The following is a 23,723-nucleotide window of genomic DNA, read 5'->3' on the forward strand; positions in this document are numbered from 1 at the left end:
GCCAAGCCAGGCACTGCCTGAGGCCACAGCCGCACCTGGGAAAATGATGTTGGCAGCACTCTAGAAAGATGCTCTTGACAGTTACTGAGCAGCAAAGATAGACAGGGAGTCCCCATCGGCCTTCACCCAGCTTCCCCTAGTGTCCACATCTTACATAACCATGTGGCCACACCGAGGTGGCAGCATTGGCACGACTGTTGACCGAGCAGCAGACCTTTTTGGATTTCTCCAGCTTTCCCGCCAGTGCTCTCTCCATCCAGGTCCCTCCCGGAACCATGCTGCCCCCTGCTCTGTGGCAGTCTCCTAGACTTCCTGGCTTTTCATGACCTTGACAGTTTAGAGCAGTTCTGGTCGTGTATTTGGTAGAATGTCCCTCAGATTGGGTCTGCCTGGTGTTTTATCATGATTAGATGTGTTATGTGCCATGGGGAGCACTTGAATTGGTGCGACCTCCCTGGAGGACAGTGTGGCCACGTGGTTACACGCCTGTTGGTCCCCAGCCCCAGTTCAAGGTTTCCTACAGCAGGTTTGGGAATGTGCACAAAGACTCAGATATAAGGATTCCATCGCCATGTTTATGGGAGAAGAAAATGGTTATACTTTAAAGGTTCAGCCATGGAGAATTAAACAAATTTGTAACTCTTCTCTGTGGGTTACCATACAACTTAATGACTGCAGTACTATTTAATGATGTTAAAATATTTTAATGATATGTTAAAATGGGTTTTAAATAGTATGTACTGTATTCTATTTTTTTTTAATATTCTATCAAAACTTCTGAAATTCACGGCCAAGAGAGATTAACCATATTTATCTCTGGATGATTGGATCGCTTTTCTTTCTCATCTATAGTTCCAATTTATCTTCACTGAATGTTTTTGCCTATGATTAAAGATTAATAAATTAGTTTTGCCCTGGCCAGTGTTGCTCAGTGGTTAAGGTGTCAGCCCATGCACCAAAGGGTCGCAGGTTCAATTCCCAGTCAAGGGCATGTACCTGGGTTGCGGGTTCGCTCCCCACCTCCAGTCATGGTGTGTGTGGGAGGCAACCAATTGATGTGTCTCTCTCACATCAATGTTTCTCCCTCTTCCTCTACCCCTCACCCCTTCCACTCTCTCTGCAAAGCAATGAAAAAGATATATCCTCAGGTGAAGATTAACTAAATAAATAAATAACAATAAGTAAGTTTTAATAAAATGAAATAAAAGATGAACAGATGTGAGCTGAGCTGGTGTTGATAGCAGGCGTCTAAGAGCCTGGATAGGGAAAGGGAGGGGAGGAAAAGGCTTTCGCTCAGGGGGCCCTACTGAGACAGAGGGCCTCACTGGCCCGGTGCGTCCAGCTGGAGCAGGGATGCCTTGGCCTGGTAGGAAGGCTTCCTTCCCAGGGACTGGGACTAAACAATCTGTCTGTGGAGGCAGGAGCAGACAAGGTTCAGGGGGCAACCTGCCAATGCTGGGGATTTGGGAGGGGTGGACGTCTGCAGAGGGTGGCAGGGTGTCGAGCCTCTGAGAAGGGACTGGATCTGTCTCCAGCCAGTCCCAGGCTTGACCTGTTCTCTACACCACTGCCCAGCAGGAGGCGCTGGGCATGGAGATGGTTGGTGACTGAGAGTATGGTGGGTGCAAGGAAGGGTCAGAGATGAGGTGGAGCCTGATTAGGTAAGGAAGGGCTGATCCTGATCAACCAGAAGAAATGATGGTCTTGAGGTTTGAGCTTCAGCGAAGCCAGCGACAGGCATGGAAGTGAGAGCCAGTGAGTCTGAGGAATGTTGAACGTGCAAAATACTTTGTAAACAATCTCTTCTTCTTTTGTGCCGAGAGCACTTTGGGGTGTGATGTAGAACTTGGAGTGGTAGATGTGGCGGCCTGTTCTGCTCATGGTCTGGTAATGGACCTGGCTAGGCCCTTGAAGCTTCATTAGAGCCTGGTGAGTTTAATGTCCTCTACTCGCTATGTTGTGCTGTGTTTTGTGGTTTTTGAAGGCAAGACATCTCCTTTCATCTTAGTTAGAGCTGTTTAATCTGCCTTAGGAAAGGCAGCCAGAGCTTGGGGATAAAAGCAGTGACACAGGAAACAGAAACATTGATTCTCGTTGCCTCAAATAGCTGTGAGTCCCCTGGACCTCTCCAGGCCTCAGAATCTTCTGGGCTCTCAATGGTCCAGGCCTGTTCTTCCTCAATTGTAAGCGCCTGTGTGTCTGTGTGTGTAATTTTGTCAAGACTTACGTGAAGGTCATCAACGCATCATCAGGTTTTAGATTGGTGTCCAAGTGCTGCCTGTTACAGCGACAGAGGGAATGAGGGAATGGGTCACAGTGGCCCCCATTTACATAAGACAATGAGATCAGCGTTTCAAAGTAAACACTATTATGCAACCTTCCCTGATGAAATTTTGCCTCCCCATTTAGTCGCTTGGCTTCAAGACCTGGATTCCAGCTAGACAGTTGGTGCCATTAAATCCATTTGGTTCATCATCAATAAGTGGACAACTCTATTTCTTTATTTCTCTTTTTAATTGTGCCCAAATCAGCAATTATAGTCATAATCCCCAATGAAATAACAGCTGGGAAATATCAGAAGTGCAGGTAGCAGGCAGGTACACTTTAGGCGGTGACAGAGTGGAAGCCGTGGCTGGAGTGAGCAGTGAGGGAGCTTTGCATGTACATGTGGAGGCTCTCTGGTTTGGGAGCAGAACATCCAGGGTGAACGTTCCCTCTTTTTTCTCTTTTTTTTTAAATTAAATCTTTATTGTTCAGATTATTAAAGTTGTTTCTCTTTTTCCCCCCATAGCTCCCCTCCACCCGGTTCCCACCCCACCCTCTGCCCTTACCACCCCCCCCCCCCGCCCCACTGTCCTCATCCATAGGTGTACGATTTTTTTCCAGTCTCTTCCCGAACCCCCCACTCCCCTTTCCCCCTGAGAATTGTCAGTCCACTCCCTTTCTATGCCCCTGATTCTATTATATTCACCAGTTTATTCTGTTCATCAGATTATTTATTCACTTGATTTTTAGATTCACTTGTTGATAGATGTGTAGTTGTTGTTCATAATTTGTATCTTTACCTTTTTCTTCTTCTTCCTCCTCTTAAAGGATACCTTTCAGCATTTCATATAATACTGGTTTGGTGGTGATGAACTCCTTTAGCTTTTTCTTATCTGTGAAGCTCTTTATCTGACCTTCAATTCTGAATGATAGCTTTGCTGGGTAAAGTAATCTTGGTTGTAGGTTCTTGGCATTCATCGCTTTGAATATTTCTTGCCACTCCCTTCTGGCCTGCATAGTTTCTATTGAGAAATCAGCTGACAATCTTATGGGTACTCCCTTGTAGGTAACTGTTTTTCTCTTGTTGCTTTTAAGATTCTCTCTTTGTCTTTTGCTTTTGGCATTTTAATTATGATGTGTCTTGGTGTGGTCCTCTTTGGATTCCTTTTGTTTGGAGTTCTCTGTGCTTCCTGGACTTGTAAGTCTATTTCTTTCAGCAGGTAGGGGAAGTTTTCTGTCATTATTTCTTCAAATAGGTTTTCAATATCTTGCTCTCTCTCTTCTTCTGGCACCCCTATAATTCGGATGTTGGTACGCTTGAAGTTGTCCCAGAGGCTCCTTACACTATCTTCATATTTTTGGATTCTTTTTACTTTTTGTTTTTCCAGTTGGGTGTTTTTTGCTTCTTTGTATTTCATATCTTTGACTTGATTCTTGCGATCCTCCAGTCTGCTGTTGGATCTCTGTATAATATTCTTTATTTCAGTCAGTGTATGCTTAATTTCTAGTTGGTCCTTTTTCATATCCTTGAGGGTCTCACTAGATTTATTGAGGGTCTCACTAAATTTATCGGCGGTTTCTAGAAAATTCTTGAAAAACCTTATAACTGTGGTTTTGAACTCTATATCCGGTAGTTTGCTTTCCTCCATTTCTGTCATTTGTGACCTGTTTCTTTGTCTCCGCATTTTGGCTGCTTCCCTGTGTTGATAGAGTGGCTTTGTGTGCTAGGTGTCCTATAGGGCCCAGTGGCTCAGCCTCCCCAATTACCTGAAGTGGATACTCTTGGTGCACCCCTTTGTGGGCTTTGTGCACAGTCTTGTAGTTAAGCCTTGATTGTTGTAGGTATCACTGGGAGGAATTGACCTCCAAGCCAATTGGCTGTGAGAATCAGCTGTGTCTATGGTGGGAGAACTGTGCTGGAAACACCCTTATGGGGCAAGACTTGCCTCAGTGGGGCTTTGGTGCTCACTGAGTCTGCCCCCTGAGTATGTCCCTTATGGATCTGAGGAGTTGTAATCTGGGTGGTCCCACTCTGACCACTGGGTACACTGGCTCTTGGATCTCTAAGGAGGTGCTAATTTAGCCTCTGCCTGAGGCTACCCAGCAGGAGCTACAGAGAGATCTGCAGATTCCTCTTCTTTGTTTGGGGTTTGGGGGTGCCCAGATGAGGCCCAGCTGTGAAACAATGCAAGCTGCTGTGGGGCCTTGAGCCTTCTTTTGGATGTTCTGGGCCTCTGACCCAGCTGCAGTTTGTTAGGTAATTTTAGATTGCAAAGGGCCAGGCCTTTCATATGCAAAAGCCTCTGGGCACAGCTTGGGGGGTGGTCTCAGGGAATCAACAGGGCGGAGCAAACAGCTCTGGCTGATCGTCAATCCTGCCCTAAGAGGCCCCCCGGGTCTCAGTGTCCCACGGTAATTGCTGCAAGCACCTCTGAGAGAAAGCTGCCCTAGAGTTCCGCCCAATGCCAGACAGTCCAGTTTCTCCCCGTATGAGTCTGGGTCCCCAGAGCCTCGCCCAGAACTGGAGTTCAGAGCAGTCGGGATCTGTGACTCCCTCCCGATTGAAAAAGACAACCGTGTCCTCAGTTGCCAGCCCTTTCCGCGTGCGCCTCTGTACCTCTGCACTTTACTTCTGCACCTCCTCTGAGTCTCAGTGTGCTTTTCTCTTTCCTTCTAGTTGTAGAATTTCCACTCAGCCAGCCTTCCTGTGGTTCTGGATGATGTCCGTTTTGTCTTTTAGTTGTATTTTTGAAGTGGTTGTGCGAGGCAGCAATTTCAGGTGTTTACCTATGCCGCCATCTTGGTTTCTCCCCCGTTCCCTCTTTCTTATGTGAACACTGATCTAGAGCAAATCCTACAGTTTTCTCAGAGAATGTGGCCATGCACAGGAACCAGGATCCCTGCCTCTCTTCCCTCGGGCCCCACGTAATGCCCTGCTCTATTTGAGGGCTACGCTTCAGGGCGGTGGTCCCAGGCAGGGGTCCGGGGATACAAGCCGCTGCAGGCTGGGAATGGTGACTCCAAACCAGAACACAGAGAAGATCCTCTCAGTCCCATTTCAGTCTCCAATTCTTAATCTGCTCGGGGAAATCAGGAACTGAAAATAGATCCCCCGTGTTGTTTTAGAAAAACATTTTTAATTGTTTTTAGAGTAAGACCTGAATAGTTTGATTAGACTCACCACTATGGGTAGTGGCATCTCAGCTCCCAGATATGCTGGCTTTCAGCTGTTCTAAAGACTTATTTCCATACTCACTATAAGTTTGGCTTCTAGAACAAATGGCACTTTAAAAAGTTGCATTTCACAATTTGTTACAGTTCATGAGAATTCCAGTGGTCAGTTTTAAACATCCCGGGCAGAAGATGGGAGAGTTTCCTGCTTGTTTATTTTTCTTTAACTTCTGATTACAAAAATTTTCAAACAAATACAAAAGTAAAGAGAATGGCATCGTGCGCCTCCGTGTATCATCTCAGACTGTCAGTTCTCTAGCACATGCCCATCTTTTATTTCCCGACCTTCCCTTCTGCTCTGTTGTTTAAAGTAAACCCAGGCATCCTGTTACTTATTTGCAAATACTTCATTATAGACCTCTAAGAGATTGGGTCTTTGAAAACCATGTAACTATAGTACCATTATCACAGCTAAAAAACTAGCATGAAAATTCTTATACCTGAACCGAATATAATATATCAACTATAATTGAAAAATAAATTTTTGGTTTTATTTATTGATTTGATAGGGAAAAAACATCGATTTGTTATTCCACTTATTTATGCATTCATTGATTGCTGAAAAAAATTTTTAATTAAAAAAATTAGGGTGAATTATATCAAATATTTAGTGAGTGTTCCAGTGTTGCCAGTTGTCTCGTGAATAAATGCCTTTCTACAGCTGGTTTGTCCCCGTAAGGATACAACACATTTGATGGATGTGCCCTTCTAGTCTCTTTAATGCTCCTCCTCCTTCATGTTCCCAGCCATGGATTTGTGGGCAGAGTCAGGGAGCAGTGGGCTCGCCCTGTACTGGCTTACAGCGGTTTAACTATAATGTGCCTACATGTGGCATTTGGGGAGACTGGGAGCTGAATATTATCCTGCTTCTGATTCCCTATGGTGTTTGAATCTGTAATTTATGTTAACGTTTTTGTTCTGCATTTCTCTGTTGTCTCCTTCTAGGATTCCAATTGCATGTATATCAGACCTTTTGATGATGTTTCACCAGTTCCTGAGGGTCTGTTCTTTTGTTATTCTTTTTATTAAGTCTCTGTTCTTCAAATTGAATAACTTCTGTTGAACTATCTTTATATTCACTACCTTTTTATTCTCTGCCCTCCAGTCTGTTATTAAGCTCATTTAGTAAAATTTTACTTTCAGATATTTTATTTTTATTTAGTTCTGTCTCTCTGCTGAGTATTCCCATCTGTTAATGCCTTGTGAGCATATTTTCCTTTACATCCTTGGTTATGCTTATTATAGATGCTTTACCTTGTCTGTCTGGAGCTTGCATTGTGGGTGCTGCATGAATGGAGAATGGACATAAGTGAGATATGAAGTATGTGGAGTGGTGAAAGTATAGTTGGGTAGGCAGTGCCATGATGATGGACTAAGGCCCTGTTATAAATGTTACATTCAGGAAAGGCCTCCCTGAGAAAGTGGCATCTGACCAGACACTTGACAAAGGGCCACAGGGCTGGGCACCGGGGGCAGAAACTTATGGTGGGCCTGGGCTTCCAGCAAAGGAGAAGATTCCAGGGCAGAGCAGATAGCAGGAGGACGAGGCAGGCACTGGTCAGCTTCACCTGCAGGTTTTCTGTGGTTTCCTGTGTTCATTCTTGTCAGCTCACTTAGCTGAAACCTGATCCTTCTAGATGCCTGAGAATGTCACTGCCCCTCCCCATGTCGCTGAACCACCACCCAGCGCTCCTTTGAAAGGGGCCTCCGAGCGAGATTATAACTGTCAGAAGTGCCCACCAGGCCCTGGTTTTTGTGGCTAAGATGCTCGGCCCTCTCTTCCCTGTCCCCATGGGGTGCACACACTGCCCAGAGTGGGTCTGTATGGTGGGCTGCCCTTCAGCCACCATCCCAGCCTCTGGGCCCAAGAGCTGCCTATTATCACTGGCCTTGCTGGAGGGCCAGAGACAACTCGCTTTCAAAGGGCTGTGAGGTCGGTCAGCAAGGTGCGTCCACTAATTAGGGCATGTGGATAAACAGAGGTGTGGGGAGAGAGGAAGAATGCTGGTTTATCCACTGCACTGACCCCCAGAGGAGACGTTGTCTATGTGGGCCAGAGCTAGAACAGCCGTGGGCAAACTACGGCCCGCGGGCCGGATCCGGCCTGTTTGAAATGAATAAAACTAAAAAAAAAAAAGACCGTACCCTTTTATATAATGATGTTTACTTTGAATTTATATTAGTTCACACAAACACTCCATCCATGCTTTTATTCCGGCCCTCCGGTCCAGTTTAAGAACCCATTGTGGCCCTCGAGTCAAAAAGTTTGCCCACCCCTGGGCTAGAGGACCACCCTGACCTCTGACCTATGCACGTGCCAGGTGGAAGTGTCTGACTCCTACTTTACTGGTGAAGTGACCCTCCCCATTATTTCTTACAAATATGTGTGTTTATGTATTAACTGGGTATGTTGGCCTCTCCCACAAGCCAGGCCCCACCCTCTCATGTGACAAGCGTGTGCCCATCCACAACATGGAGGATCCCTGGAAACCAGGTTCACTAAGTGTGTGGGAAAAGCTGTGAGGGAAAACAGGTCATCCTCCAAGACTATGTGGGGTGAGGGTGACACCCACTTTTCGGGACATGGGGCCCTGTGTGCTGACAGCCCACTAAGATGTGAGTGAGGGTAACCCCTTCTGTGGTCACCAGGGCCTTTCATGCTGACAGTCCACTAAGATGTGGGGTGAGGGTGAAACCCACGTGCACTGGGCCCTGGGTGGTGACTGCCCACTCAAATGTGGGGTGAGGAATGAGGGTGACACTGACTGTGTGCCCCACTGACTGCCTGCCTCGTCCACCTGGTATCTGCTCTGCCCTAGGATCTTCTCCTTTGCTGGAAGCCCAGGCCCAACTTAGATCTCTGCCCCCAGTGCCCATTTCTGTGGGCACAAGAGCCCTCTGGGCATGGGGCAGGAGCTCCCAGCTGCCGTGCTGGAATAGACTGGCCCGCTCCACCCAGGGCCTGTGGACACAGTGCCTCTGAGCAGACATGCCTCCGGGGATGACCGAGAGGAGGGCCAGGTCTGCCCTGTCCCCCTCAAGCTGAGTTTAAGACTCAGCAGCCTCCGTGTGGTCAGTGGACGCTGGACAGCACAGACAGAGCCAGAACGTTCCCGCTGTCAGCCCTGTGGGCAGAACTGACCGTCACATCATTGGATTCCGACAAGGCACTCTGAGGCAAGCTTTGGCTAATTTTTATGCACAAGAAACAAAAGACAAAGAAATGGTAATGCGCTGCGCCCTTCAGCCTGATATATGTTAAATATTTGGAATATATTAATCCTAAAAAATCCGTTGCTAAGTCTAATTTCCGTTGACAGGAAGCATTTTCATATTTATCTAAACCAATGAGCTAGCTAAGGTCATTACTATAGATTTTGTTCTGGGGCTAGCTGGTGACACCTGCATACATCTAAGCAACAGGGGACACCTGGGGCTAGGAAGTCTGGTTGCCACAGCAACCAAGTATTAGCTCGCACCATGAAAAGTGCAGTGGACACGAGGGTCACTGTGTGGGTGTGTGGGTCACACGGGTCGCTTCCTGTTCCCTGCAGTGCCCGAGGACATCCTCAAAACATATATTAACAATTTGTTAAACGCCTCATAGTTCAGAACATGCAATTTAAAATGGTTTTGTTTAAAGCGTGAAACCTTTAACCTGCTCTTTCAAAAATATCTTGCTAGGAAAATGCATTCTCATTTACGATCTGACCCCTGGCTAAAATGTGAAGTCCTCTGTGGCTGGCTGCTTTTAGTGGTTAGGCTCCATCCAAGGGACCTGCCCAGCTCAGGCTGGTTCTAGAGATTCCTGGACAGACCCTGTTCTAAGCAGGTCCTGTGGGCCAAAGTGGGGACATAGGAGGCTCCAGACCAGGCCCGGCAGGAGTGAGTGGGGCCCAGGCTGGGAGGTGGGCAGGAGCAGGGCCTCATCTCTGGAGGGGAGCTGATGTCAGTACCTCCCTGACCCCTGAGGATAAAGGATGGCCCTCGTCTGTCCTCCTCGGGCAAGAGTGGCTCTGCCAGGTCATTCTGGCAGCCAGAAGGGGTTAGTGGGCCTGGGCAAAGCCCTGTAAACTATGCCCTCCTATAGGCACATGTGTGGTGCCTCTCGGCTGTGGCTAGTTGCCATGGTGAGTGTGTTGAGGGGAATGTAAGATGGAGAGAACTGTGTGAGCCATCCGAATATAGATTCCTGGCCTTGCTGGATAGGCTGGGCAGGTTGCTGGGTGGCCTTGTTCAGGTCAAGAAAAGACAAATGCATCTTCCCCATGACTTGCTAGACAGGCACTTGCTCACGGGATGCTATTTCTAAACGCTTTCAAATTTTGTCTTAGCCTCCCTTGTGGGCTTTTTTAACCTGATCTTGAGTTATATTTTGTCTCAGTGAAAGAGGAAAATGTTTTAACCGATCAGTTGGCGGAGTTCGCCCCTCGCAACAGTGGTATTTGCAGCAGTAACTGGGCGGTCAGCAGCTCTTCCAGGTCCCGTCTGGGTGAAAGCCTGGCAGGCGAACTGGTTCACGGACAGGATGAGGGACCTCCCTCTGCTTCCGGCTGCTGTGCAGCCCCTGCCAGCCCAGGCCCGGCTCACAGGGAGACACACTGCAGCAGAACTGTCCTTTCCTCACTTATCCAAGGCTGCATACCAGTGGAGTTGGGGCTCCAGCTGGCCCCCCACCACAGTGCACTCCGGGCCTGATCCTTTGCGGTGCTTCTGTGTAGCAGGGCCTCCACGCTTGACCACCACTCCACTTGCAAAATGCAACTTTCCTTAAGTGGCACTACAGTCACGCATGCTGAGTGACAGTGATAAAAACTCTGAAATTTGGTTTGGAGGAATGGTCATGTCTTGGGAGCACACAAGCAGAAACAGCTTGGAGTGGTAGGATTTGTGAAGGCACAGCCTGAACCCTGGGCCAGCTGAGAAGAAAGGCTCCTCCCTTGACCGACCATGAGCCTGCAAGACCTCCCAAGGCCGAGATAAGAGCCCACATCTTTGAAGGGAGCTTTCTGCTGCATTATCACAGAAGTTACTTTCCCCGGAGTCAGAGACACACAGAGAAGCAGGGCCCTTATGTGTTCATGACCACAGACAAGGTCAAAACATCCCCCGGGACTTGGGGCCAGTGCCTGCCTCCCTCATCATGGCATAGCCTGGGTGGCCAGGCCCTACATCTTGGGCAGACCCAGGTGGCCCTCTGTACTTAGGGTCTGCAGAGGCTCCCACTGTCTGCAGTTCGCTGAGGGAGGACCAGGGATTGGAGTGAACAGCACCGCGTGTCGCCGTGCGTGAAGTCTGAGCTGCCCGCCTCATCCCACCATTTTGCTGACCAAGCTCTGCCTGGCTCCCCTTGCCCAAACCTCCCCAGGAGCCATCGCCAGTCCTTCAAACCTCACTATGTGTTGTGAGGCCAGGATGAGGGGGTGAGCAGAACCTAGAACCATCCACCATCACAGAGGGGGCCAGGGACAGTGCTCCTTCGCTTGTGCCCCACCCATTGACCTGCATTCCCCATCTCGTGCATCGGCTCCCAGAGCCTCCCTCCCCCTTACAGCAGGCTGCATTTCTGCAGAAGCTGGTGCTGTGTGACAGAGCAAGGTGCCACCTCTGTGTAGGGAAGACAGGGTCACCTCATCTGCATCAGGGGTGCTTTCTTGTCCCCGAAACTCATTGCCATGTCAGTGACTGCAGACAAGATCTGGTATGCCACTCCAGAACTTTCCATCCTAGCATGCAACCCATAAAGATTAAGGAAATAACTTTTAAGAGCTCGCGTGGTCTCCAGGGCATCATTAGGAGCCCCCGGCGGCCGAGGGCGGGGGCTCAGCACAGGAGTGACAGCCCGTCAGGAGGGAAGCGCTTTTCTCCATTTTCCCCGATTTTAACGTGAAGCTAATGGGTTCCTACTTCTAACATGGATGGTGGCTGTCATTTCTGAAGGATCCATATGTGCAAAATTTAATTACTCTTTCTAAGTAACTGTAACAGTTTCAAGGAAGGTAACGAAGCCTCAGCTGGTATTTTCTTCTAGAGTGGCCGTGTCGGCAGCTTCTGCCCCTGAAGCATTGTTTTAGTTGCCTCCTCCTCGGTCAGCGGCGGCTCAGCCTGTTGGGTGTTGTCTTTGCTCCTGGGCGACCTCTGAGCCCTCAGCCCCGCGGTCCACTTGTTGGCTGGAGCGTGTCTGCTGGCTTCCCCACCTCTTCCTGTCCAGAGCACAGTCAGAGCCAGGGCAGTGCCCCGCTCACACTGCTCATCCTGAAGGCGCCACATCGCCCACCCATTTGCCAGCGTGCACGTTGCCACACACAGGTCAGGCCTCTTGGTGAACTTTCTGGGTCTTCAATAGAAAACATCTTCACTTGCCCCTGAGTAGATAGAAGAGAAACATCAGCACCATTTTTACGTCAGTTTTATTGGAGAGCAGTTGCCCCAAGCTGGGCCAGAGGAATGAGGGACCCCACAAGTCAGGACTTGGGCCTGGAGGCCGGGGGTCCAAATTCAGCATGTTTTGTGGGACCTTTCCTCAGACTTTGCGTGCAGCTGCCCTGGCAGACACAGGTTATGTGCCCCGTGCCAAGGAGTTTTATTTAAACTCACAAGCCAGTAGGAGAGCATCCAGCTGTTCTGACTGTTTGAGTCTACGCAGGCATGGCTGGTCCCAGCTAGCAGGACACCCAGGCTGCCCACAGACCACAAGATGAGGGGCTGTGGCCGCCTCAGACCTGGATGCCATGGACGACGGCCGCCCTTGAGCTCTGGTCAACACCGCGTCAAGGTTCACTAGCCCGTGAGGACCAGGCTGGGAGAGCCCGCAGCTCACCCTGGTCTGGCTCCTCCCCACTTCTGCTGCCTGTCCGGGACGTCCCTGGAGACAGTGGGCAAGTTAGCTGTTCCTCGGAAAAGGGAGCATGCAGCACGGCCCACACCCAGTGGCCCCATGGCCACTTGTTTGTCAGTGTCTGGGCTGGAGCACCAGGTCCTCAGGCCCACAACTGGAGGTGTTTTCCCTTCAGTTTTATGTGGAAATTTTCCAAACGTGGCTGGTTGAGGGCTGGTTGTGTTATTCAAAATGAGCCAGCAGCCATAGAGGTGGAAGTTCCAGAAACAGGCAGGTGCAGCTCATGGCTTCCTTATGGGCATTTGCTAACCGTCACCCCAAAAGCCACTGGCGGGACCATCACCCCAATACATCCAATGGAACAGAACCTTCCAGGGCCACCATAATTGTGTTGCCAAGTGAAAGGGCCAAATATGTTCCCCCCTCCCCCAAAGACTGAGCACAGGCTAAACGGCGCTTACACTGAGTAAGCAGCACCTAGCGGAGCCCGTTGACAGTCGTGAGCACGTCTCAGCCATGTGCTGTGTGCGGGGCCATCCGCCGGCGCACGGACAGCCTCTCCGCCACAGGAAGCCGCCACGGCAGCGCACTGGGCATTTGTTTTTCTGAGGACGCCTCCCCACCACACTGAAGCGGAGAACAATGGTGTTCCTTGTGCAGGCAGCACAGCTGCTGAAATTCGACTAGATCCAAGCAAAGAAAGCAGAAGCAGGTGGGTCTGCAGGCGACCCTTTCCTCCCCAGCCGTATCAGGGAGTACTGATGGCCGGGGGGCCAGTGGCCAGCTCCAGTGAGAGAGGGGGCAGGTGGGAGCAGAGGGGTCCTGCAGTAGGAAGCCTGCACGCCTTGGCTTCTGAGTGTCCACTCTCCCATGCACCCCAGCAGGGTTAGGCACGTTGAGTAGGTGACCCTCTGCTAGTACACGCACATCCCTAAGGTGACAGCGTGTCCCAGCCCTTGCCTACCCTGTCACCTGCTTCCTGGCACTTAGACGGTCTCTGGGCTCTGCCATTTGCATATCACTTTGATTGGTGTCACTCAAACAGCATATTAAAATTCAGTTCATTACATCTGTGCAAAGTGAGGTGACAATTAGAGCAGGCAGGCCCGCACCCAGGGAAGGCTCTGCTCACCCACGTGGGGTCTCAGTTTGCAGGGTTTGCAGGAGCGCGAGCGAGGCAGGCTTTGCACTGTGGAGTCGAGTGAGGACCTCACACTTGGGGTGGTGCGTCAGCTCTTCTAGGTATCCTGGGGGGGTGTTCCAACCTGGCTTTCTCTCTGCTCAGAAGCCCCAGCTCTGCCTGCTCTGCCCACAGGGCTGTGTGAGGCACGGGCCTCTCACCACCAAGTGGAGGAGGGATCAGAACGGGGTGGGGGGGGGGCCTTTGAGGTGTTTTCTCAAAAAGAGGGCATGTCCGTAAATAAGCAACTCTGAGCTGTGACTGTCGCCACTTCCACGTGCTGCGTATCCTTTGCTCATCCAATCACATGTATTATAAATGCACCCCAAGTGAAAGAAGTTCAAGTTTAATGAAAATTATCTTGAGATAAAATGATAGAAATTGGCATATGTAACAAAGTTCATTTTTTTTTCTGGCTAAGAGAAGGGGAGTGTGAAGCAAGTTGTAATGCAAAGGTTTTCTAAAATCAAAATAAGCAATTGCTCTGTGTCTGAAATCTCATAAAACTAGTGAAGACACTTTCTGCACTTGCCCCTCTTGAACCTCTGAGGGAAGCCGCTGTGTGTGTCCAATGCTGGGTGCGGTGCAGGGGGCCCCGGAGGGGCGGGACTGGGCCATATGGGCATCCCATGCATCAGTCTCCCCTTCCTGGCCTTGGCCCGAGCGCCCTGCGGCTCAGCTTTTCTCTCCATCAGCTGACAGCGGTGCTGCAGGACCCACCGCGGCCAGTGGTGCTGTGCTCCTCCTGCCCACCTTGCCTTGGCCCCCAGCACTGTTCAGGCTTCTTTCTGCTTCTGGAATCATCTCCCCAGAGACCCTAGCAGCGGGCACATGGGTCCACTGACACCAGCTGCTCATCCAGGCGAGACCACCTGCCCCTCGGCGGTGACAGTCACTGTCACCCTGTGTCAGGCATGCCGCACGCAGGCACTGCATTGCTGCAAAAGACCTGCTCTCTCAAAAGAACACGTGAGAGTAAGTGGAATCCTGCCACCCCGCATCTAACGAAAAATTCCAAACTCCAGAGAGTTTCAAACAGCTGTACAGTGAAACCTATGCGCTCCCCTGCCTGGACTCCGCGCTTTTTCGCTCTGCTGGCTTCGTCACATGTCTGTTCATTGCTCAATTCAATATTCAGTGCCCTCAAACAAGTTTCAGGCCTGAAGACCTGTCCATCAGCCTAGAACTAGGGTACAGGATTCGTATAGGTTTGTGTCTGAGGAAGAAACAATGCTCAGGCCGTCAGGTTCCTCTGGTGATTCTCGGGGAGCACACTCCCCGACAGGCGCAGACTCCATGTCCCCCGGCCCGCCTCTCCAGGCAGCTGTGTTCCAATTTCTTTCACCTGCATCAGTTTTCCTCATTCTAGAACCTTCTATAAATGGAACCACAGAATATGTACAGAATATGTAATGCAGCATAATATTTTATTAACAGGAACTTGTGCAATATGCAAAAAGCAGTGCATGTTCCTTTTGAAGAGCCCGGTTTACAACCGCCTAAAGCTGTTCTGGGTTGGGTGACACTGAGCAGCTGTTTGCACAGTGGGGCCAACTCAGTGAGTGGTTAGGACTTGGAATGCCATCTCCTCTGCGAGAACGTGCTTTCGGGTGCACTACACTCACCCGCATGTCTCACATGGGGCTCCCAGCAAGAAGGATTAGCTAGCACCGCTCACATCGAACCTGGAGAGCTGCTGCCATAATGGACTGAGCCCACGTGGGGCTGACATGGGGCAGTTTCATCTGGAGCCGCATCACCTGCTCCTGCTTCTCCCCTGACTTCCTCCCTCACCTGGGGCAGACGGGCCATGTTACCTGTGCCTGTGACTCTCTTTGGCTTCTTCCCTCACTTGGGGAAGACGGGCTGTGTCACCTTTACTTGTCCCGTGTCTCCTTATGACATCCTCACCTAGTGCAGGTGGAGGCCATGTCACCTGTACCTATCCTGTGTCTCTGGCTTCCTTCCTCACCTGGGACAGATGAGGGCCTTGTCACCTGCATCTCTGACTCCCTGTGGCTTCTTCCCTCACCTGGGGCAGACAGAGGCTGTCACCTAGATCTGTCCCATGTCTTCCTTCGACTTTCTGTCTCACCTGGGGCAGACAGGCTATGTCATCTATACCTGTCTCATGTCTCCCTATGACTCTCACTTGGGACAGACATGCTATGTCACCTATACCTGTCTCATGTCTCCCCGAAACTTACTCCCTCACCTGGGGCAGACAGGGGCCATGTCACCTGTACCTGTGACTCCCCTGGCTTTCTCCCTCACCTGGGCCAGATGGGACTATGTCACTTCCACCTGTCTTGTGTCTCCCCTGATTTCCTCTCTCACTTGGGGCAGACAAGGGCCATGTTACGGGTACTTATCCTGTGTCTCCCCTGACTTCCTCCCTCACCTGGGCAGACAGGGACCTGAGTCAGCTTTGCAGTCAGAACCTCACATGCAGGTCTCTGGCCTCCTCGGTGCACGTTGTCCATCCTGGTGAATGCTCCTCGGGGAAGAATGCATCGAGTCATGACTGCAAATGCAAGCCTATGAATGGAAGAGGCCTCTCCAGCCCCCGTTGGCAGTGTGTGCTCAGCATGAGGCCGTGTCGCATTTGCAATGCCCTGAGGACAGGAGGCAGTGGTCTGAATGCAGGGGCTTGGCTCGGGCGCTGGGGCACGGCCACAAGCTGCCACCGAGGTGCTTCTTGACTGTGGGCTGCCGCGCTCCTCGGTCACCCATCCATCCTGTGTTCAGGACTGTTAGGTTAAACTGAACTGGGTGGGACTGTTTCTGTAGAGCATGTCCCCCTGTGGCTAACATGGCCCTTTGTTCTTACTGTCACCGTCAGGATGGGAGTCCCAGCTTCTGGAAACAGGGTTCCTGGGGATTTTCCTGTGCCCTCTTTGGACTCTGTCTCGACTGCCCAGGAAGACCCCCACGTCCCGGATCGTTCTGTGGGGCTTTCGGTGGCTGATTTTCAGAATCATGCTCGGAGCAGTAAGTAGAACTCTTATTTGTAATATTTGGGGGGAAATGTACTGTCCTCCAGTCGGTCGGGCTGGGCCAGCTGGGCCCCTTCTCCCCTTTCTGTGATGTCCAGTGCCTATTACTGAGCCCTGGAAACTCCATTGGCTTCCCTGGTCCTTCACACGACCACTTTCTGTGCACAACAAGAGCGCTCAGTCCGTGCCACAGACTCGTGGGGTACAGCCTCTCAGTGCTTCTTTCTCACCGGCCTTCCCGAGTTCTCTGGAATGTCCGAAACATTTCCCATCACTTTAAATCAGTCAGAAGGGCACCACGTCACCTGAATCCTCAACCGGAGACAGCCACGCTGGCTTTCCTCTGTCTCTGCCTGGTAGTCTTTGCTTTTGGACGCCATGCTCATGGATTTGGGGGGTGGAAGGGGGTTCAGCTGTTCTCTTTACTCCAGTGTGGCCATTGGGGGCATTTGTGTTCTCTGTGCTGTGCTCAGCCGGCTGCTCGCCTGTGTTCACCTCTTACGCTCTCCTGCTCAACCCTGGAAACTAGAGTTCCTTAGCTTCCACCGTCTACAGAGCCTCTGAGAGTGCGTATCCCACTTTTCACTTCACCAGCAGTTGCCCTGAAGTTTTTGAGAAACATTATCTGAGCCTTACAATGAGGAGCGCCGTGGTTCCTTCTGACTTCCGGCTGTAGGCAAGAGAATTTGGCAGTTTTCCCTTCTTTTTCACTCTCTCTTCTATTAAGTAAATAAGGTCTTAATTTTTTTATTAAAACATTATAAATACTAAATTCTCTTAAATTGGAAACCTTGTCCTACAGATATGCTAAGTGTGTGTTTGCTTTAAGTTTTTCCTTGGGGGACAGTCACAAACGTGCAGAATTGTTGGGGGATGGGGCAGAGAACTTGCTCCTGACCCACCTGAGCACAGGCTGCTCCATCCATAGGGACCACCTCGCTATGTCCCCTCTGGTGCCGATGGTCCTCAGTCTCCCTGCTCTGTGACTCGACACTGCGCTGTCCGATGTGCCCCCGACCAGCCTGAGGTGGGCATCCCTGCCAGGAGGCCCTGCACGCCCCTCCTTGGGGCAGCATCCATCTGTCCCCTCGCTGACTCCAGTGGGCCCAGCTGGTCCTCTCAGTGTCACTTTTTCCCACAGTGTAATTAGTAAGCATTTTGTGGTGAGGCCTCTAAAATTATGTGCTGCCCCATTTCTCAGCAGATGTTCCGTTTCCTGGTATACTTTTGGCTGTGAGCCTGCACTCCCGTGTGCCCTCTGTTCATCGCAGCCCTTTTACCTCACTGTGGCTGTCGCTCTGTGATGCCCTTGTTCCCTGTATCTGTTTTGTGCTCTGTCACCCTCAAATCCTGACCAGTTGTTTCATGCCCTCAAGTCGGCTCCGACTCCTGGTGACCCTATGAGTGAGTGATGGCCACAGTGTCCTGTCCTCAACAGCCCTGCTCAGCTCCTATAGACTCATACCCTGGCTTCTTCCGTGGAGTCAGTCTACTCATATTTGGTCTTCCTCTTTCCCTGCTGCCTTCCGTTCCCCGGCATTATTGTCTTTCCAAAGAACCCTGCCTTCTCAGGATACCCTGCAAAGTAGGACAGCTTCAGTTGTGTCATTTTTGCCACCAGCAAGGTTTCAGGCTTAATTTGCTCGAGGACCCACCTGTTCATCTCTCTGCTGGTCTAGGGCAGCGGTCACCAACCTTTCAGACCTCACAGACCACCAGTGGTCCGCGGACCACCAGTTGGCGACCACTGGTCTAGGATATCCATAAAGCTCCCCTCCAACACCATAGTTCAAATGAGCCAGTCTTTCCTATCAGCCTTCTTCACTGTCAGCTTCCACATCCGTACACAGGAACTGACCAATGCTAGCTCTTAACTAGCACTGACTGACATCGGCTCTGTGAAGGGACAACTGCCAGTCATTGAGCGGGACCAGAGTCCTAAAGGCACACGCCTCCCAGTTCTTTCTGTTACTATCAAGAGCCCACTCGCACACGCTTCAGATCCCCTCTTCGATAGCTTTCCTCATAGCACCACGGCCGGCCGTCTGTGGTTTGGTTAACTGTGTCCGGGGCCCCCGGGGCACTGGAAGCAGCTGGATGCCAGATGGACAAGCTCCACCTGGGGCAGCAGGCCTGGGGCCAGGGCCCGTGTGACTGGTCACATCCACTTGGGTGCTGAGCAGGCCCCCAGGGGCCGTGGCAGTGCCGGTTGTAGAAGTCTGGAGCACCCCGTTAGGAGCAGGCATGGTTGGCAATGTTCCTGACCTGGGTCAATGTGAGTAGCTACAGATACTGGGAGACGCCATGTGTCTAGATTCCGCACAATCCAGTTATGATGCTTTCTCTAAATTTACTTTCCCATTTAATTAGATGGTTCCTAAGGTTGAAACATTGAAATTATTGGTTGTCTGTGGTTCCTTGTCCATCTAAGACTTGATTTTGGATTCTCTCCGTGGCTGGCATATAAAGTACAAAAAATGTACGAAATGTGCCCTGGCCAGGTGGCTCCGATGATTGGAGCATTGTCCTGCGCATCAAAAGGTTTCGGGTTTAATTCCTGGTCCTAGGTTTCAGGTTTAATCTCCAGCTGGAGCTTGTACAAGAGGCAACCGATTGATATTTTTCTCTCTTTCTCTCCCTTCCTTTCTCTAAAATCAATAAAAACATATCCTTATGTGAGGATTAATTTTTTTTAAATGTATGAAATGTTTCAAGGACTTTATTGGGACCCATGGAAAGGCAGCTTCAATAGGTGGGACACATAAAGCAAGAGGCCCCCAGTGCAGGGACAGCCCGGGCGTGGAAGCTCTGGGTGGCGGACCTGTCAGGCTGTTTTGTGCGTGGTGTGTGATGCCGAGAGTTGAACAAATCCCACCATGCCTGGCAGAGTGCAGTGGATCATTAGCACATCCTAAAGCACCTTTTATGGCATTTGATTGACTGTTAGCGCCAGCTGGGTGAGAAATTATCAGGTGCACTAAAAGGTATAATTACTTGATTTAGTCTGTATGTTGGATATTATTAATCTTCCTCAGTAGCAAGCAGAAAATAGAGTTGACTTGACAAAAAAGAGTGCCAGCAGCAAAATGTCCATCCCTCTGTGAGGTGGAGAAGCCACAGCAGACCTGGTGACACTAAAATGACCGAATGAAGCCCCTGTGACCCCCTGACCTGCTACTGGGTCAGAACCAGTGCCAAGAATTGGCTTAGAGGTAACTGTTCTGAACACTCAGAAGCCACTGTGCTCTTTGTCAGCTGGCAGTGGTTCAAATGCCCTGAAAGATGGATGGGCTCGTGTAGAGCTCAGTCTCAGAGGGAACCCCAAAGCCGTGTAGGTAAAAGTGCTGAGCAGAAGGAGAGGAAACCGCATGGCCTCTGTGTCCACAGAAGGCCCGCTCTTCCCGGGAGCCTGAGATGGGGTCAGCATGGCTCCTGTCCTTAAGGCTTCTGTGTACTGAGCCCTTATGCCCCTGCAATGCTGGGGAGGGGGCCAGGGAGTATTGGTGGAGAGATGGCCCAGGATACCTGCTCTCTGTGAGCACCTGGACCCGGACACACTGCATGATGCAGCTGTTTTCATGTCGGACAACAGACAGTGTGGGACGGGGGTCCAGAGGGAGACGCATGAGGTGAGCCCCTTGACAACCTGGCTCTCTGTGGGGAGTCAGGAGGGAGGCAGGTAGAGGGGGAAGACCCAAGGAGGAAGGGGGCAGGCAGAGCAGGGACCTTGCCCACCGCTGGGAGTGGAGGAGGATGGAAGGCAGGAGGGCTTTCCTCGGCCCTAATCCTTTTGGAATTCCAGGGCAGGATACAGAGGAGAGGAATCTGTGCACTGAAGGAGCTCCAAGGACATAGCATCACTTCCATTACAGTCTCACAAAAATGCATTGCTCTAATCTCATCATGAGAAAGCATCAGACAGACCCCAACTGAGGGGTACTCTTCAAAATTACCAACCAGAGTTTTCAAGTATCAAGATCATGAGATGCAATTAAAGACTGAGGCATTGTCAGACTCAGGGGACATGACAGTTAATGTGGCACCCTGGATTGTCCCTGGTACAGAAAGGACATTAATGGGAAAACTGGTGAAATCCAAGTAAGGTTGGTAATGTAATAGTATTGAATTAATAGCAACAGGTATACAGGAACTCCAGACAATTTTTACAGTTTTTCTGAAGTCAAAGAATTTTTCAAAATAAAAAGTTAAAGAGAAATAGTATGAACAACTTTATGCACATAGAGCAAGTGATTCCAGGAAATGGTTAAATTCCTTCAAAAACATAGGTTAACAACACTAACAGAGGAAGAGATGGGAATGTGAGTAGTTCTATAAATAGAGATCATGAACACAGACAAACCAAAAGCACCTTCCCACTGAGAAAACTCCAGGCCCAGAAGCCTTTCCTGATGAGTTCTATAAAATATTTAAGGAAGAAACTATATGAATCCTATACACATTCAGAAAGCAGAGGAGCGGGAACCCTTCCCAATTCATTTTTCTCAAGGTCATGTCAAGAAAAGGAAATTACCAAGCAGATTTTTCAAGAGCAGACATGAAATTCTTAAGGAATTATTAGTAAACTAGAGGCCCAGTGCACAAATTTTGTGCACTGAAGGGGGGGGGGGTGTCCCTCAGCCCAGCCTCCGGGGAGCAGGCCTAAGCAAGCAGTCGGACATCCTTAGCGCTGCTGCGGAGGTGGGAGAGGCTCCCGCCACCACCACTGCACTCTCCAGCCGTGAGCCCGGCTTCTGGCTGAGCAGCGCTCCCCCTGTGGGAACACACTGGCCACCTGGGGGCAGCTCCTGCACTGAGTGTCTACCCCCTGGTGGTAAGTGCGTGTCATAGCAACCAGTCGTTCTGCTGTTCAGTTAATTTGCATATTAGCCTTTTACTCCATAGGATGAGTCCAGCAGTACATGTAAAGTATAATGCATCCATACCATGCTGGGATTTTTCCCAGAACACAATATTGGCTGGACATGAATAAATTGATGTAATTCATTAAATACCAGATCAAGAGAGAAAGATATAAAATGATATGACCATCTGCCCTGACCAGTGTGGCTCAGTTGGTTGAACGTTGTGCTGTGCACAGAAGGGTTTCTGGTTCGATTTCTGGTCAGGGCACATGCCCAGGTTACAGATTCATTTCCCAGTTGGGGTTGTGAAGAAGTCAACCAATCAATATTTCTCTATCACATCAATGTTTCTCTCTCTCTTCTCTTCCCTCTCCCTTTCTCTCTTTAAAATCAATAAAAAATAGTTTTTAAAGGCTATGATCATCTCAATGTGAGGAAAGTAGTAGACAAAATTAAACAATTTTTTAAAAACCTCAGCAAACTAGGAGTAGAAGGAAACGTCCTCAACCCAATAAAAGATAAGTATATAAACTACCTACAGCTAATAATGTACTTAATGGTGAAAGACTGAATGTTTTTCCCATAAGATTGGGAACAAGGCAGGGTATTCCACTTTCATCACATCTATTTGACCATGAAGATCTTAACTTGTGTAATAAAGCCAGAAAAAGGAATAAAATTACTGAAGAGTGGAATAGAAGACATAAAATCATCTATATTCATTGATGAAAAGTTCATATATATGGAAGATCATAAGGGTCCTTAGAACCAGTGAGTGAATTTAACTTGAGTGCAAGATTCATGGGCAGTATACAAAATAATATTCCTATATTCTAGCAAAATTTTGAAATTATAAAATCTATAATAATAAAAGCACAATATGCTAATTAGACCAGACATCCTTCCAGATGTCCTTCCAGACGACATTCCAGACGAAGCTGGGCCTGCAAGGGAAGCCTGGGTCCCAGGTGCCAGAAGGAAGCTGGTGCCAGCAGCTGGGGGAAGGAAGGCCTACTTGCATGAATTTCGTGCATCTGGCCTCTAGTATATTAATAATAACATCCCAAACCATAAACTACTTAGTAAGTTTTAACGGAAGTACAACTCTTAGACCTTGAAAGCTACCAAACATTGCTGAGAGAAATTAAAGAAACTTAGGCCATGTTTGTGAATCAAAAGTCTCAATATTGCTCAACTGTCAGTTGTCCCCAAATTGATCTATAGATTTTATGCAACCCCAAACGTGATCCTAGAAGGATTTCCTTCTTAGAAATTGATGAACTGCCAAGAACCTAGAATAGCCAGAACAATCTATAATAATAAAAGCATAATATGCTAATTAGACTGGACATCCTTCCAGATGAAGCTGGGGCTGCGAGGGAAGCCTGGGCCCTGGGTGCTGGAGGGAAGCCAGTGCTGGCAGCCGGGGGAAGGAAGGTCTACTCTTGCACGAATTTCATGCATTGGGCATCTAGTTTTGAATGAGTCAAGTTGTTCAAGACTTCCCAGAAGACATAGTCATCGAGACAATGTGATGTAGGCACAGGATGGTAACTTTGAATGAAGTAGGTTAGATAGTCTAGAAATAGTGCCACATTGAAATCACAGTCAAATGATTTTTGGACGAGGCACAAAGTCAATCTAACCGAGAAAGGAAAGAAAGTCTTTTTAACAAATGGTGCTGGGATGCCTGGATATCTACATAGGGTGAAACAAACCCCAACCCTTTTATCACAACAGTCACAAAATTAGTTTGAGATGGACTGTAAACATAAAACAAGATGATAGCCCTTCTTGAAGATAACATGAAAGAATATTTTTGCAGTCTTGGGATAGGCAAAAATTTCTTACAGCGCAGTGTGAGAACATTAACCATAAAAGAAAAAAATGGATAAATTGGACTTTATCGACATTAAAATTTTCTGTTCTTCAAAAGACAGCTTGATAATGGTAAGTGATAGATTGGGAGAAAATATTCAAAATACCATTATACCTAAGAACCTCCACTGGGATATGTAAAGAACCAAAAAAACAACAACAAACACCTCAATAATAAAGACAATTCAATACTTCACAAAGGAATACGTACAAATGGCTATTATAAGCACTTGAAAAATTGCTCAGCTTTATTGGCTGTTAGGGAGATGCTAGTAAATCTACAATGAGATACCATTGCATGCCCACAAGAATAGCTAAGATGGACAAAAGCAAATATTGGAATGTGCTTCCGTTTGCTGAGGCTGCTCTAACAAAATACCACAGACTGGGAGGCAGTTGCCTCTGGGATTCGGGGTGGGGACTGACTGGGGTTGCGGGGCATGTGCAAACTTTCAGGGTGATGAAAAAGTCCT

At 49.2% G+C, this 23,723-nt stretch overlaps 1 protein-coding gene across 3 annotated transcripts in view; it reads left to right on the forward strand.

Moving 5' to 3' along the window:
* Window positions 1-23,723, forward strand: part of LMF1 (lipase maturation factor 1) — a 110,598-nt gene that overhangs the window by 39,466 nt on the left and 47,409 nt on the right. For 2 of the 3 annotated variants that reach the window (XM_006104928.3, XM_023746048.1), the window contains exon 4: window positions 16,357-16,505. The exons of the other annotated variant lie outside the window; for it this stretch is intronic. In XM_006104928.3, the coding sequence (XP_006104990.1) occupies window positions 16,357-16,505 (149 nt within the window). The remainder of the gene's footprint in view (window positions 1-16,356; window positions 16,506-23,723) is intronic. 3 annotated transcript variants of the gene reach the window in all.

This window comes from Myotis lucifugus, unplaced genomic scaffold (genome assembly GCF_000147115.1).
Source record: "Myotis lucifugus unplaced genomic scaffold, Myoluc2.0 scaffold_622, whole genome shotgun sequence".
In the NCBI taxonomy this organism is placed as follows: domain Eukaryota; kingdom Metazoa; phylum Chordata; class Mammalia; order Chiroptera; family Vespertilionidae; genus Myotis; species Myotis lucifugus.